The sequence below is a fragment of the Erythrolamprus reginae genome, chromosome 6, assembly GCF_031021105.1.
Source record: "Erythrolamprus reginae isolate rEryReg1 chromosome 6, rEryReg1.hap1, whole genome shotgun sequence".
Lineage (NCBI taxonomy): Eukaryota > Metazoa > Chordata > Lepidosauria > Squamata > Dipsadidae > Erythrolamprus > Erythrolamprus reginae.
In genome coordinates this window covers 78145748-78162426 of record NC_091955.1, presented here as the reverse complement: position 1 = coordinate 78162426, position 16679 = coordinate 78145748, and the positions used below count along the sequence as shown (strand labels likewise).

At 40.0% G+C, this 16679-nt stretch overlaps 2 protein-coding genes across 4 annotated transcripts in view; both read right to left on the bottom strand.

The window, feature by feature from the left end:
• Positions 1–16679, bottom strand: part of SSBP1 (single stranded DNA binding protein 1) — a 348477-nt gene that overhangs the window by 95651 nt on the left and 236147 nt on the right. The gene's annotated exons all lie outside the window — the stretch shown is intronic.
• AGK (acylglycerol kinase) overlaps positions 1–16679 on the bottom strand; it is a 53265-nt gene that overhangs the window by 2207 nt on the left and 34379 nt on the right. For all 3 annotated transcript variants that reach the window (XM_070754849.1, XM_070754850.1, XM_070754852.1), the window contains exons 12-15: positions 11459–11606; positions 9500–9597; positions 7228–7298; positions 2565–2649 (exon numbers count right to left, since the gene is read on the bottom strand). In XM_070754849.1, coding sequence (XP_070610950.1) covers positions 2565–2649; positions 7228–7298; positions 9500–9597; positions 11459–11606 — 402 coding nt within the window. The remainder of the gene's footprint in view (positions 1–2564; positions 2650–7227; positions 7299–9499; positions 9598–11458; positions 11607–16679) is intronic.

Sequence of the window (16679 nt, the reverse complement as noted above, 5' to 3'; positions counted from 1 at the left end):
GAGCTGTCTGCCACACTCTCCTCCTCCCTGTCACTCATGTCTTCTTGGTCAGAGGAGCCGTCATCAGCAGATTCCACCGGGGGTGTGTGGCAAAACAGGCCTGCAGCATGTGGATGTCTCCCCCACATCCACAGTCCTTGGGGCAGGAGCTGGGCCAGAGCTAACCACAACAACATTCATGTCCCAAATATGGTAATGTCCCCAATTGCAGCTTAGGAACTAAACATTTTGTTAGGTTTTTCCAGCCAATAGGTATCTGGGTCTGTGTTTCACGGTACAGTACTTCTTGCTTAATCGCAGTGTGTTGAGTAAGCCAACATTTGGCTGGGCTTACATGACATTCTGTGCCCAAACCCAAATACTTTTCATTAGGACTTTGATACAGTACCCAGCCAGAGAGAAAAAAAATATCCAAGGATGATAATTGTCCAATATATCTGTGGTACAGTGGCACAGTACTTAGAATGCAGTGCTGCAGTGTTGGTTATGACCTATAAAGCTCTTCATGGCACCGGACCAGATTATCTCAGGGACCGCCTTCTGCTGCACGAATCCCAGTGACCAGTTAGGTCCCACAGAGTGGGTCTTCTCCGGGTACCGTCAACTAAACAATGCCGCTTGACGGGACCCAGGGGAAGAGCCTTCTCTGTGGCGGCCCCGGCCCTCTGGAACCAACTCCCCCCAGAGATTAGAATTGCCACCACCCTCCTTGCCTTTCGTAAGCTACTTAAAACCCACCTCTGCCGCCAGGCATGGGGGAATTGAGATTCCCTTTCCCCCTATGCCTTTACAATTTTATGCATGGTATGCCTGTATGTATGTTTGGTTTTTTATATTAATGGGCTTTTAATCATTTTTAGTATTGGATTATTATTGTACGCTGTTTTATGATTGCTGTTAGCCGCCCCGAGTCTTCGGAGAGGGGCGGCATATAAATCCAATAAATAATAATAATAATAATTATAACTGCCGACTGCCAGCAGTTTGATCCTTAAGTCACTTGAGGTTGACTCAGACTTCCATCCTTCCGAAGTTGGTAAAAGGAGGACCCAGATTGTTAGGGGCAATATGATGATTCCGTAAACTGCTTAGAGAGGGCGGTAAAGCACTGTGAAGCAGTATATAAGTATTAACTGCTGTTGCTATTGTTATATCTGAGTTTAAATCTTTGTGTCTACATATAGCCTAATGGAAAATTCTTGCTAATAAAATTGTCTGCTTGAAGATCCTTCAAAAGAACCGTACTTTCTTGTATATATAGAGATCATAGTAAAAGGATCAAATTGGAGATTGAGTCCACCAGCATTATATTACACACCTTTGAAAAATGTTCGGAAACTCCAGATCGTGCAGAACGCGGCTGCGAGAGCCATCGTGGGGCTTCCCAGATTCGCCCACGTATCTACAACACTCCTTGGCCTGCATTGGCTGCCGATCAATTTCCGGTCACAATCCAAAGTGTTGGTTATGACCTTTAAAGCCCTACATGGCATTGGACCAGAGTACCTCCGGAACCGCCTGCTACCGCATGAATCCCAGCGGCCGATAAGGTCCCACAGAGTTGGCCTTCTCTGGGTCCCGTCGACTAAACAATGTCGTCTGGCGGGCCCCAGGGGAAGAGCGTTCTCTGTGGCGGCCCTGGCCCTCTGGAATCAACTCCCCCCCGAGATTAGAACTGCTTCCACCCTCCTTGTCTTCCGTAAACTACTTAAGACCCACCTATACCACCAGGCATGGGGGAGTTGAGACACCTTTCCCCCAGGCTCATTATAATTTATGTTTGGTATGTATGTGCTGTTTGGTTTTTAATTATGATGGGGTTTTTAGTTATTTTTAATATTAGATTCGTGCCAATATAATATTGTTTTTATCCTTGTTGTGAGCCGCCCCGAGTCTTCGGAGAGGGGCGGCATACAAATCTAATAAATTGAATTGAATTGAATTTGTACATATGTGAAAATGTAGTTAAGAAATAGCAAGGATATGAAAGCTGGACAATCAGATTATGTCTGGAAACTAAAACAAACGAGGAAAGGTTGCAGGAACTGGGCATAGATAGTCTAGCAAAGAGGAGGTCCAGGGGGGACATGATAGCAGTCTACAAATACTTGAGAGGCTGCCACAGGGAGGAGGGGAACACATTATTTTCTAAAGCACCAGAGGGCCAGACAAGGAGCAATGGTCCAAGGAGAAATTCAACCTGGACATAAGGGGGAACTTTCTGACTGTGAGAGCGGTCAACCAGTGGAACGGCTTGCCCGCAGAGGTGGTGAACCTTCCAACACTAGTGACATGCAAGAAAAGACTAGACTGCTATAGGACCTGTGTGATGTAGGGTCTCCTGCACCAACGGCATTAGACTAGATGACCTGCAAGGTCCCTTCCGACTCTAATAATAAATAAATAAATGTCGGTCCACAGAGACATGATAATCTGCATCAAAGCTCACTTAAGCAAACCTCGTCTATCTATTCCATCTCTTTTACACAGAAGGAAGAAAAGTCACCATTCCTTCTAAGGTGGGAAAGAAAAAAACCATTGATTGATTACATTTGATTTCTCACCTCTGGAAGCTGCAAAACACATTTGCTAACCTGAAGACACTGACTTCCTTCAGGACACAAATGGGGGTCCTTAATCTTTTGGCGTCTGTGAAAAACAAGATAAGAGGAACACAGGAAAATATTTATGCATCTCATTTAAAGTATGCGCAAAAATAAATAAATAAAGGGAGCTGGAAAAAATCTCAGACGCAAATACTAAATAATAGCAGTCCTTGTAAGATCAGATAAAGTTAACAATTTTTACATTACACTACAAAACAGTGTAACATTTTTACACGATCCATTCTTTCAAAGACTTGAGGCATTATGTTCACATATTTCTAAGGAGTTTCATGCCTGTAAACTTTGAACATAATCTGTGCGATCCAAGAACAGTACTTGAGCTATATAAATAGCACTAACTTTTGATTTTTTTTCAGGAGTTTCTTGTCCAGTAAATAAATTAATCCTGGGAATTGCTATAACTGGTGCATGAGTGTTGGGGTATCTGATGCAGACTTATACTGAAGTTTCAGTCCAATGTGTTTAGCATATAAAGAATTCTGCCCTTTAAATGAGCTGGACCTTATAGTTCATAGGCAGAGTTTATCTACCCCTTAAAGTTAAACAGCTTGGGGACAAAAATCCCTTTGGAGAAGGGCGGCCTAGAAATTTAATCAAACAAACAAAGAAATAAATAAAAATAAAACTTATTTTCGTCAGACATAGATTCTAGCTTCAAAAAGTTAGGAAGAAAACATAAATGACAGGAAAGTATGTTATTTCTAATTAGAGGTTTGCAGAAATTTTGTATATTATTAGTTCTAATTACTCAAGACCCATCTATACCGCCAGGCATGGGGGAGTTGAGACACCTTTCCCCCAGGCTCTTTATATTTTAGGTTTGGTATGTATGTGTTGATTGGTTTTTAAATATGATAGGGTTTTATATGCTTCTTTTTTAATATTAGATTTGTTTCGCTATAATATTGTTTTTTTATTATTGTTCTGAGCCGCCCCGAGTCTTCGGAGAGGGGCGGCATACAAATCTAATAAATTTTAAAAAATTAAAATGAATGATGATTACATGATTACATAAAATCATAATTTATGAAACTTTAAATTATCATCTGAAATATACCACTGAATGCTATTACTAAAAATTTCCAGATTTAGAAGCCCACACAGTTCCTGGTTAAAGGCACTAGCAATTGCGTTTATATGTTAACAATATACTGTACCTTCTAGCAATAACTGTCTTATCTGAAAAATAACTACATGAAGCAGTTTTCAGCTTTTTTAGAAACATAGAAACATAGAAGACTGACGGCAGAAAAAGACCTCACGGTCCATCTAGTCTGCCCTTATACTATTTCCTGTATTTTATCTTACAATGAATATATGTTTATCCCAGTTTAAATTCAGTTACTGTGGATTTACCAACCACGTCTGCTGGAAGTTTGTTCCAAGGATCTACTACTCTTTCAGTGAAATAATATTTTCTCACATTACTTTTGATCTTTCCCCCAACTAACTTCAGATTGTGTCCCCTTGTTCTTGTGTTCACTTTCCTATTAAAAACACTTCCCTCCTGGACCTTATTTAACCCTTTAACATATTTAAATGTTTCGATCATGTCCCCCCTTTTCCTTCTGTCCTCCAGACTATACAGATTGAGTTCATTAAGTCTTTCCTGATACGTTTTATGCTTAAGACCTTCCACCATTCTTGTGTTTAGCTTTATTTATTTTATTTATTTATTGTATTTATATGCCGCTCATTCCAAAGTGGACTCAGAGCAGCTTTCAGAATTGTACCTACCTTATTGCTCTACTGCTGAATGTTTTTAATGAGGAGGTTCTGGATAATCAAGGCAAAACATTGACTTCCATTTTATTCTTATCTACATGTGATTTGTATTCAAAGATACTGTCTTACTTTGGTGCAGGGACGCGTACAAAAATAAAATAGCTTCTTATATAAACTGTTTACCTAAGCACTACATTTTCATGATGTTATTTGGCTGGCGTTTGGTTCTAGCTTGACCTTTTTTCTGCTTTTGCTTAATTGCTTCTATGTGTGAGCCTCATTCAGCCTCATTACCGGATGAGACAGCTGGTGAACCAGCTGCGATGCAACTCAGCCCATCAAAGGCTACCTGAACAGATTAAAAAAGTGGCTCCCATAGGAGGAAGCTCTCACACACTCCCTTGACTCCACGCTTCAACATTGTCCTTGCTAATGCTGTGGTTAGCTCTGGCCCAGCTCCTGCCCCAAGGACTGTGGATGTGGGGGAGACATCCACATGCTGCAGGCCTGTTTTGCTCCCGGCGGAATCTGCTGATGAAGGCTCCTCTGACCAAGAAGACATGAGTGACAGGGAGAAGGAGAGTGTGGCAGACAGCTCAGAAGGAGATCAATTATCTAGCTCCTCCTTGGATTCGGAACAAGAGTTAATTTATTTATTTATTTATTCAATTTTTATGCCGCCCTTCTCCTTAGACTCAGGGCGGCTTACAACATGTTAGCAATAGCACTTTTGTAACAGAGCTAGGCTATTGCCCCCACAATCCGGGTCCTCATTTTACCCACCTCGGAAGGATGGAAGGCTGAGTCAACCTTGAGCCGGTGATGAGATTTGAACCGCTGACCTTCAGATCTACAAGTCAGCTTCAGTGGCCTGCAGTACAGCACTCTACCTGCTGCGCCACCCCGGCTCTATGATACAGCCACGCATGCGGAGAGCGATGCATAGGCAGCAACAACTGAGAGATTATTATCAAAGAAAATGAGGCCACCTGTGGTTGGGTGGGGCTGTGGTAGTTAGCGAGGCTGCTATAAATAGCAGCCTGTGGGTTTGGCCATTGTGGAGGATTATCTGATCGTTGTGTTTCGTGCCTGCCTTGCTGACTTCGACCTTCGTGTGCTGATTTTTCCCCGTTTTGAAACTAAACCAGAGCAAAGTGTGTTTCACTTTGTGAAAGAAGAAGGACTGTGAATTGCCCCACAGCTGCAAGATAAGTATCTTAGAACTGATAAGGGACTTGTACAAATTACCAGTTTGTTTGGAGACGAGTGCTCTTTGCTATACAAAAAGAGTGCTTAGTTTATTTGAATTTTCGGTATAAAGAACATTGTTTTGAATTTTCAAACGTGTGTGTGTCTGAAATTTGTATCTGTGAATTTTCGGGAGGATTCTACCAGAGAGCTCGACAGATCAGCTAAAGAAGGCTCTTCAGAAAGGGTTTGGTGTGGGTAACGTTCTTGGAACTGGAAGACTAGGCAAGGAAGTCCACCTCCATGAATCCCATATTTGGACCCTATTTCTGTAAGAACTAGGAAGAGCTAACAATTTTAAAATTATAATGTTTCTTCAAAGGCCACTACTGGCTTTTGTTTTGTTTGATGCTTATTTCTAAGAGTGTGTGTTTGTACACATACTCTCTCTCTCTCTGTGTACCATGTTTTCCCGAAAATAAGACCCTGTCTTATATTTTTTGAACTCTGAAAGAAGCGCTTAGCCTTATTTTTAGGGAGGTCTTATTATTTTGGGGTCCTTTTGCTGCCTTACTTGATTTGCAGCTCTGTCTCCCTAACCCTAACCAGAGGAAATGGTGGGGACCGGCTGCGCATGTGGTTAAATATTCTTTTGGTGTGTGTCTTTTATTTTGGGGGGGATGTGCTCAAAAATCCGATTGGGCTTATTACACATGTCTTATTTTTGGGAAAACACTTTGTTTGTTTGTTTGTTTACTGGATTTATATGTCGCCCCTCTCCAAGGACTGCATGTGTGTGTGTGTTTATAGTGTGAACTGTATATACACATACACACACTATCTTTCTATGTATCTATGTATTTATGTATCCATGTATGTATTTATGTATCCATGTAAGTATGTATGTGTGTATGTATGTAGGTATGTATCTCTATCTATAGAATAGAATATAATTTTATTGGCCAAGTGTGATTGGACCCACAAGGAATTTGTCTTGGTGCATAGGTTCTCAGTGTACAAAAAAGAAAAAGATACATTTGTCAAGAATCATGTGGTACAACACTTAATGATTGGCAGAGGGATCAAGTAATCAATGAAGAAACAATATTAATAAAAATCTTAGGCTACAAGCAACAAGTTACAGTCATACAGTACTAAGTGAGAGGAAAAGGATGATAGTAATGATGAGAAAAATTAGTAGAAAAGTGCAGATTCTAGATATATCTCTATATCTATCTATCTATCTATCTATCTATCTATCTATCTATCTATCTATCTATCTATCTATCTATCCATCTATCTATCTATATCTATCTACCTACCTAGCCAGCCAGCCAGCCAGCCAGCCAGCCAGCCAGCCAGCCAGCCAGCCAGCCAGCATACACACACACACAACACACACAGAATATTTAGTGAAATATATCTACTGTTTTATTGTACTTGCCTTTCCTCACCTAATAACTAAAGTCTTCAAATTACGACCACAATTGAGTCCAAAATTTCTGTTTCTAATGAGACAGTTGCTAAGAGAAATTTGCCTCATGTTATGACCTCTCCTGCCACAATCTTTTCTTTAGCTTTAATCACGTTTTGAAATAAAAAATGCTTATTAATATTCACCGACCAAATAAATAAATGAAATTTATGGCTATGATAAAGTACATAAGACAGGTTCTCTAATACTCACCCTCTTTTTACATAGTCGCCCCTACTGATTGCATCTGATTCAATACAAATATTCATGAAGTCTTCTTCACGCTGAAACAAGTATTTCCAAAAGAGAGATGTTAGTACTATCATCCCAGCAGCTCACAAATATTTCAGGCATATTTGTGAAAAAAATTTGCGTTTACCTATGAGAAGGAAATCTAACATTTACTCATGTATGGATTAAAAAGACAGTGCAGCTACTAAACATAGCAGAAACTGTGGAAGATATTTAAATATACTTTTAAAGATAAAAGTGATTGCCTAAAATTAAGAAAGAAGAAAGCAAATCTGAAAAAACCATTGAATTTGAAGAGACGCAAAGCCATGAAGACAAAGCTCTCAGAAATGAATTAAACAAAAAAAAAATATATCAGAAAGATGTTAGTAGAGACAAGGAGCAGTATTACAGCAATATCTGAAAAGACATCAAAAATGAAAACACTGGGGGGAAAAGGAAACTCTTCCAAACAATCTCAGAATTCAGGACAAGATTCCAGTTCACTCATTCCTCCCACCTTTGTCAATGGGCAGTCTATTCTACGAGGGTCGCCCAGAAAGGAATGCACCACATTTTTTTTTCTCAGCCTACAGTAATGGTACGAATGCGAAACTTTAGATATACATTATTTGAATTGTCAGGAGTGCGTGTGCAAATTTTGCATTTCTTCAGACAGGTAGCATAACAGTGTTTCAAAATGGTGTCTGTAAGTGATGAACGTTACAAGCAGCGTGCCGTCATTGAATTTCTCACTACAGAGAAAGAAACTGTTGGGAACATTCACAAACGTTTGTGTACATTTTATGGAGAATCTGCAGTCGTCAGAAGTACGGTTAGTCGCTGGGCAGAGAGGGTGAGGCCATTAGAAGACAGTGTACAGTGCAGAAATGGCTTTGTGACCAGAACAAGGAGTGGTACCGACAAGGCATACACGCTCCTTGTGTCTCGCTGGAGGAAGGGCATAGAACAGGACATCATTCTTTCTTGAGTGTAAGTTTCATTGTGTTCAATAAATAATTGTTGAAGAAAAAACTGTGGTGCATTACTTTCTAGGTGACTCTTGTATGAAACCTATATACAGGTCGTGAAGACTACGTCCAGAAGGAACATGACAAAATAGAATGGCTTCATCTTTGCAAAGGAATGAAACAGGACTATATCCCTCTTTTTATTCAACCTATATACAGAATATAAATAAAGGGAAGATGGAGAGTGTTGTGGTTAGCTCTGGCCCAGCTCCTGCCCCAAGGAATGTGGAGGTGGATGTGGGGGAGATATCCACATGCCGCAGGCCTGTTTTGCTCCCAGTAGAATCTGCCGACAAAGTCTCCTCTGACCAAGGAAGTGTGAGTGACAGGGAAGAGGGGAGTTTGGCAGACAGCCCAGGAGGAGATCAGTCATCTGTATCATCCCTAGATTCTGAACAAGAATTAATGACACATCCACGCATGCGTAGAGTGATGCATAGGAGACAACAACTGAAGGATTATTACAAGAGAAAATGAGGCCACCTGTGGTTGGGTGGGGCTGCTGTAATTAGTGCTACAGATAAAAGTGCAGCCTGGTGTTTTAGCCTCATGGCAGTTTATCTGATTCATTGTTTCGTCAAGATCGCGGTTTTTATGCTGTTCAAGATTGTGTGTGGACTCTCTGGACTTTAGAATTGGACTCAATTTCCCAGTTATTGGGTGAGCAATAGGACTGCATTTAACCTGTGCCTTGTGTGTACCAGAAAATTCCTTTGACATTTAAAAAGGGAGCTGTTTCTGTTTTTCTGTTTATAAAAACTTTTGGGTTTTCCTTTTATTGTGTGGTGTGTGTCTTCCTGGACTAATTACCCTGTAATTACGGGCGGTTGAAACACGCCAGCAGAACAGAGAGGAAGAAGATGGATGCAGTTTTAAGGCTGGAGAAACAAATATCAATAATTAGCACGGTGCTGATTCGCAATTTGATAGCTGAAAATGCAAATGATCTCCAAGCTCGGGAGGTCGGAGTGAAAAAGGAACAGAGTGGGGAAAAAATCAGTCTCAAATAAACATAAAAGAAAATAAAACCCAGGACAACAGATTCAGCAGCCAGATTTTAAAATGGCAATGAAGACACTGACGTGGTAGATAATTTCTGCCTTTAAGGATTATCGATAGTAAAGGTATTAGCGGTTAAGAAACATACCATAGAATAGCAGCTAATGGTCAAATTGGGGAAACTTAGTTAAGTGGGGGAGGGGTTTGAACTTTTATTCTCTTACTTTCAAGTCAAGATTCTTGTTCTGAGTAGTGACAGAGAATTCAAGGACAGACAATGGCATTTCATTCCAGACTTCTGGAGTCTCCTCCTTTGGGATTTCTGCGATTCAAGAGAGACAAAAAAAAAATTAAGTAGATTGTTAGACAATGCACCATTTTATTTTGCTTGGGTTTTTTTTCTGTTGTTGTTTCACCATTCTGTCCGTTTATTTATTTATTATTATTTATATAATTATTATCCATGGGGAAGGGCCTTCTCTGTGGTGGCTCTGATGTTCTGGAACTAACTGCCTCCGGAGATCTGCACTGTCGCCACCCTAACAGTTTTCCAGAAAGCCGTTAAGATGTGTCTTTTCCAGCAGGGCTGGGGCCATTAGACTGTCATCTGATTCGGTCATGAATGATTGCAAGTATGTATGGTTTCTTTTTAAGAACATAAGAAGAGCCATGCAGAATCGGGCCAAAGCCCATTGAGTCCAGCATTCTGTGTTCCACATTGGCCCACTAATTGTACATGGGGATCTTGAGTAGAAAGAGAAGGCAAAACCCTCCCTTTCCCTTGACCCCCAACAAATGATACTCAAAGGAATCCTGCCTGCCTCAACCAACATAGAGGCGGCACTTGGACATCCGATTCAATAATCATCGATACACTTGGCATCCATGAATCTGTCTAATCCTGCCTTGAAGCTATCCAGGCTGACAGGGTGATTAATGTATTTTATATTGTTCACTTCAAGTCTCAGGAGAGGGGCGGCATACAAATCTAATAAATAATAATAATAATAATAATAATAATAATAATAATAATAATAATATAATAACAACAATAATTGCTGTTATTATTGCACATCGTATTTTGTTATCATTTAATTGTCATTTTTTGTCAGCTGTCCAGAGTTCACAAATAAACAAATAATAGAGGCGACGTGGCGCAGGTCAGAGGTTCAAACCTCATCACCGGCTCAAGGTTGACTCATCCTTCCATCCTTCCGAGGTGGGTAAAATTAGGACCCGGATTGTGGGGGCAATATGCTGGCTCTGTTAAAAAGTGCTATTGCTAACATGTTGTAAGCCACCCTGAGTCTAAGGAGAAGGGCGGCATAAAAAAACGGAATAAATAAATAAAATAAATACATTTTATTTGTTGCCTATCTCACCACAGGACTACTCTAGGAGTCTTACAATAAATACAAAAGAGAAAAATGCAAGGCATGCAAACAGGAGTAAAATAATAGAACAATAAAATAAAGAATGATAAAGAAACACAATGTAATAATCTATCAGTAGGATAACCAAAAAGAGGGACGGGGGGAGGCCAATGTTCCCTCTAATTTTTTTTCGGTGAGGGCGGAAAAGTATAGTCTCTGAGCGGCATAGAAGTAAGTAAGTAAGTAAGTAAGTAAGTAAGTAAGTAAGTAAGTAAGTAAGTAAGTAAGTGAACGAACGAACGAACGAACGAATAAATAAATCTGTCCCTGTTTCTATCTCTCCCTCTCTTTCTGTCTCTCTTTCCTTTCTCTCTCTCCCTCTTTCTCTCTCTCCCTCTCTTTATCCATGTCCCCCTCTCTTTCTCTTTCTTTCCTGTCTCTCTCTTTCTCTCTTTCTCTCCTTCTCTTTCTCTCTCTCTCCCTCTCAATTTCTCTTTCTTTCTTTTCTCTTCTCTTTCTCCCTCTCTCTCTCTCCCTCTCTCTTTCTCTTTCTTTCCTTTCTCTCTCTCTTCTCTCTCTCCCTCCCTCTTTCTCTCTCTCTCTCCCTCTCTCTTTCTTTCCTTTCTCTCTCTCTTCTCTCCCTCCCTCTTTCTCTCTCTGTCCCTCTCTCTTTCTCTTTCTTTCTGTCCCTCTCTGTCTTTCTGAGCAAGGAGGGAAGATGGGAATCTGCTATCAACCGCGTTCCAGTGTGGAACTCCTCCCGCGGGGTCACCAGTGGTAAGGCCAGGACTTTGTGCCTATTTTGCTTACCTTTGGGGATGGGCGTCCAATAATATGCCAGTCTCTTATAAAGCCTAATGTATAAAGGAGGTCGAGATGTCTTCTGCTCTGGCTCCTCCGGTGGCCTTGGAACAGGGCCCAAATAGCTAAGGGAAGCTAGATGTTTCTGAGGCCATTCCTTGGAGTTTGGCAAAAAGGAAGAAAAGCATCAGTATTAACAGAGTGTTAGGCCGAAGCCATCGTTCGAGTTGGAGACTTTGGCCTACTACATCTAGGATGTAGAATGTATTAGTACTGTGGGAATTTAGGAGGCGTGATTGTATGGGGGAAAAGAATATTAGCCATAATAAATAGCAATAGCAATAGCATTTAGATTTACAGCCCTCTTTAAGTGGTTTACAGAGAGTAATAATATTGCCCGCAACAATGTGTCCTCATTTTACTGACCTCAGAAGGATGGAAAGTTGGGTCAACCTTGAGCCTACTGATATTTGATCTGCCAAACTGCTGGCAGCCGGTGATTAGCAGAAGCAGCTTGCAGTACTGCACTCTAACCACTGCACCACCAAGGCTCTTCTAGGTGCTCAAGGTCATCCTTTGTTCAGCACCTGCCCGGAAGTCGATGGGAGGATCGTGCACGTTGGCAGAACCAGAGTGGACCATGTGATGATGAACTTGTGGGTGTGGGAACAGGGGATGAATTTCAAACTGGGTGGAGAAACCCATGGGACTTTAAGATTCAGGTTTCTCCAGTTTGTGCTAACATGGCTCTGTTAATAAATCGGAACTTTGAGGAAGGCCAAGCCTAGGACTCTGATTTAATTCTCAGATGCTATTTGGAACGCTGACACATAGCATGAAAATGTATGAGTATTTAGTATGGGAAAAAAACTGATGGCCACAACATGGGGCTACCTTTGAAAAGTGTTCGTAAACTTCAGATCGTGCAGAATGCAGCTGCGAGAGCAACCATGGGCTTCCCTAAATATGCCCATGTCACACCAACACTCCGCAGTCTGCATTGGTTGCCGATCGGTTTCCGGTCACAATTCAAAGTGTTGGTTATGACCTATAAAGCCCTTCATGGCACCGGACCAGATTATCTCTGGGACCGCCTTCTGCCGCATGAATCCCAGCGACCGATTAGGTCCCACAGAGTGGGCCTTCTCCGGGTCCTGTCAACTAAACAATGTCGTTTGGCGGGACCCAGGGGAAGAGCCTTCTTTGTGGCGACCCCGGCCCTCTGGAACCAACTCCCCCCAGAGATCAGAATTGTCCCCACCCTCCTTGCCTTTCGTAAGCTCCTTAAAACCACCTCTGCCGTCAGGCATGGGGGAACTGAGATATTCTTTCCCCCTAGGTCTCTACAATTTATGCATGGTATGTCTGTATGTTTGTCTGGTTTTATAATAAGGGGTTTTTAGTTGTTTTAGTATTGGACTGTTACATGCTGTTTTTATCACTGTTGTTAGCCGCCCTGAGTCCACGGAGAGGGGCGGCATACAAATCCAATAAATAAATAAACAAATAAATAGGTGCAAAAAAAGTGATATCAAGGTAGGAAATCACAGATAGGAAAAAGGTACTTTCTCCATTTAATTATTCCACAAGCTGCCCTCCGTTCTCTATAGAGCCATGGTGGCGGAGTAGTTCAAATGCAAGCTAACTCATTGCTCACTCCAGCCTTCCATCCAAAATGAGAACCCAGATTGCTGGGGGCAATAGAATGACTCTTGGTAAGGCAAACTGCTTAGAGAAGGCTGTAAAGCACTGTAAAGTGGTATATAAATCGAAGTGCTATTGCTATTCCCATTTAGGGAATAAGGTCATAAAACTAGTGGTAGGGAAAGAAACATTAACCATTCCATTTTCTTATTTTGCCCTTGCCAGCTATTTGCAACTGAATTATTCAGGTCATTTTCCTGCATAGGTCAATCATAAGCCCTATCAGGTTTCGCAAGGAAGGACAAGAACACGCAGTCTTTAAACACAGCATCATCATCCCCTGCCAGAGAAAGCAGGATATGAAACAGCAAAAGAGTTCAAACAGTAAAATGGATTATGTGACTATGGCTACCTTTTTAATAAACCACACATACTGCCAAAACCATGGGACCCAGGTGGCCTAAAGCAGCAATGTTTCATCTCGGAATTGCCAAGTAAGAACTAGTGGCACACAGAAGCTTAATTTACTCTTTCAATATATGAAAGGATTTAAAGATTGCACCAGTTTTAATACTGATCATAAAATCATAGAATGTAAGCACTGAATAGTCCCTTGGAGATTATCCCTACTGTAGCATCCCTCGCAGATGTCCACTTTGCCTCCCCTTAAACACCTTCACTGATGGAGAAGCATCATTGTTTCATAGTTAAAAGGCTCTTTCCATTTAGAAAATTTTCCTGATATTCAACCGAAGTCAACTTTCTCATCATTGAATCCCATTGTTTCTTGCATCGAATAATTCTAAACAAGCCCTTTCCATCTCCAATGGAGCCCTTATGATCGTTGAAAATAGCTATCACATTTTCCTGCAATCTTCTCTTCTTTGGCTAAACAAGTTTCCAAGCTGTCCTCTTAAATTCCCCCCCCCCCCCTTTCAGGCACCTTAAAAACATAGAATTTATACATGGTATGTTTGTGTGTGTGTTTGTTAGTAAATGGGGTTCCTTTTAAATCTTTTTAAATATTTTAAAGCTATTTGGATTTGTTATGATTTGCCGTATCTTGTTGTGAGCCGCCCTGAGTCTGCGGAGAGGGGCGGCATACAAATCTAAATAAATAAATAAAATAAATAAATAGAAACATAAAAGTCTGACGGCAGAAAAAGACCTCATGGTCCATTTAGTCTGCCCTTATACTATTTTCTGTATTTTATTTTAGGATGGATATATGTTTATCCCAGGCATGTTTAAATTCAGTTACTGTGGATTTATCAACCACGTCTGTTGGAAGTTTGTTCCAAGGATCTACTACTCTTTCAGTAAAATAATATTTTCTCATGTTGCTTTTGATCTTTCCCCCAACTAACTTCAGATTGTGTCCCCTTGTTCTTGTGTTCACTTTCCTATTAAAAACACTTCCCTCCTGGACTGTATTTAACCCTTTAACATATTTAAATGTTTCGATCATGTCCCCCCTTTTCCTTCTGTCCTCCAGACTATACAGATTGAGTTCATTAAGTCTTTCCTGATACATTTTATGCTTAAGACCTTCCACCATTCTTGTAGCCCATCTTTGGACCCGTTCAATTTTGTCAATATCTTTTTGTAGGTGAGGTCTCCAGAACTGAACACAGTATTCCAAATGTGGTCTCACCAGTGCTCTATATAGCGGGATCATAATCTCCCTCTTCCTGCTTGTTATACCTCTAGCTATGCAGCCAAGCATCCTACTTGCTTTCCCTACCGCCTGACTGCACTGTTCACCCATTTTGAGACTGTCAGAAATCACTACCCCTAAATCATTCTCTTCTGAAGTTTTTGCTAACACAGAACTGCCAATACAATACTCAGATTGAGGATTCCTTTTCCCCAAGTGCATTATTTTACATGTGGAAACATTAATCATACCTTAATCATACTCCAATCCAAGGTCCTATCTAAAATGTGACAGCCAGAATTGGACGCAATATTTTATGTGTATCAAAGAACAGAGAACAGTGGCTTCTCCCCTCTATTATATGCACATATATTTTATTTTCCCTATCCAAATGTAGGGCTTTGCATTTGTCCCTGCTGAAATCCACCTTGCTGGCTTTTGCTTGAGGTTCTGTCTTTAAGACTTAATTCTTGTTCATAGCACTATTCATATTCTTTCCAATCCTCTTATCCATATAATTCTATTATTAATACACACACATATATATCTAATTATCAATTGTGAATCTTGCTACTTACTAATCCTTAACTTTTGTTTCATGTGCAAATTTGATAATCATGTTTTCTACTCCCTCTTTCAAATAACAGAAACATAGGATGGAAATGAATAATATATTTCTTTCCATGCCATAGCTACAAGCAAACTGTGGATTCTGTGCTTTCAACCAAGGCAGGTAACTTTTGTAATCTTTGGTGGATAGCTAAACTTTGGTGGCAGAATTGTTAATAATCACCAACTCTGTTATTCTGAGATGGGGAATACTGTATTTTTTTGGAGTATAAGACTCACTCCTTCCCTCCCAAAGAGGGTGGAAATGTTGGTGTGTCTTAGACATAGTATTGTCAAAACCATAGACAATATGATTATTGTGTATGTAGTGTGTTAATTAGATATATATGTGTGTGTATTAATAATAGAATTATATGGATAAGAGGATTGGAAAGAATATGAATAGTGCTATGAACAAGAATTAAGTCTTAATTGGAAATTAGACTTTGATATTAGAAAAAATAATGTTATTACCATGTCTGTGAATGGAATAGCGATAAGAGGGGAGGAAGCTGTTAAAATAAAGATAGAAATAAAAAGGGAAATATAAGTATGTATGTATGTATGCATGTATGATGTGTGTATGTATATGTATGTGTGTAAGAGAGTATGTTAATAGATATAGCAATAGATTTAAGATAAAGAGTAGGTTCAGAATGAAAGAGTGGTAGTAAAATATGGGTAAATAATATGAAATAATAAAAAATGAAATGTAATAATTATGAGTAAAATACTATTATGTATATTTGTAATGAAATGCATGATACTTAGGTATCACACCATTCACATACTGAGATGTATAAATAATATAAAATAAAAAACTTGATTAAAAAAGAATTAGTAGAAGGGCCTTAACAGAAAAAATATGTGTCTCCTTTACATTATAACCATTCAATATTTGAGAACTTTAAAACTATGGCAAGTAACCTTTCTGCTCAATTTGTGACTGGCTGGCTATAAAAGGCAGATTATCAACAGTCCTCTACACTCTATTTATAGGCACTATTTACATCAACTGAACAGGGCAAATAATTAGCATAACAAGAGCCCCAAGAGAGAACTGCATTAGAGGAAGACAGCTAAGTACAGTAGATTTTAGCTGCATCCCAGCATCCCTTTGCTGGTATCTCTTTGCTTATTTTATTCATAGTGCAGCAATATATTTTTTTAGTTGCATTCCATGATTTTGTTTCTGCCACCACCTACTTGGCAAAATATACATCAAATAATTTCACATCAGTTCCATCTTGAGTAGCAGCTTTGGATCTTTTTGAAAGCACCTAAAATTATACTGTCACAACAATCCAAGTAGGATCGTGC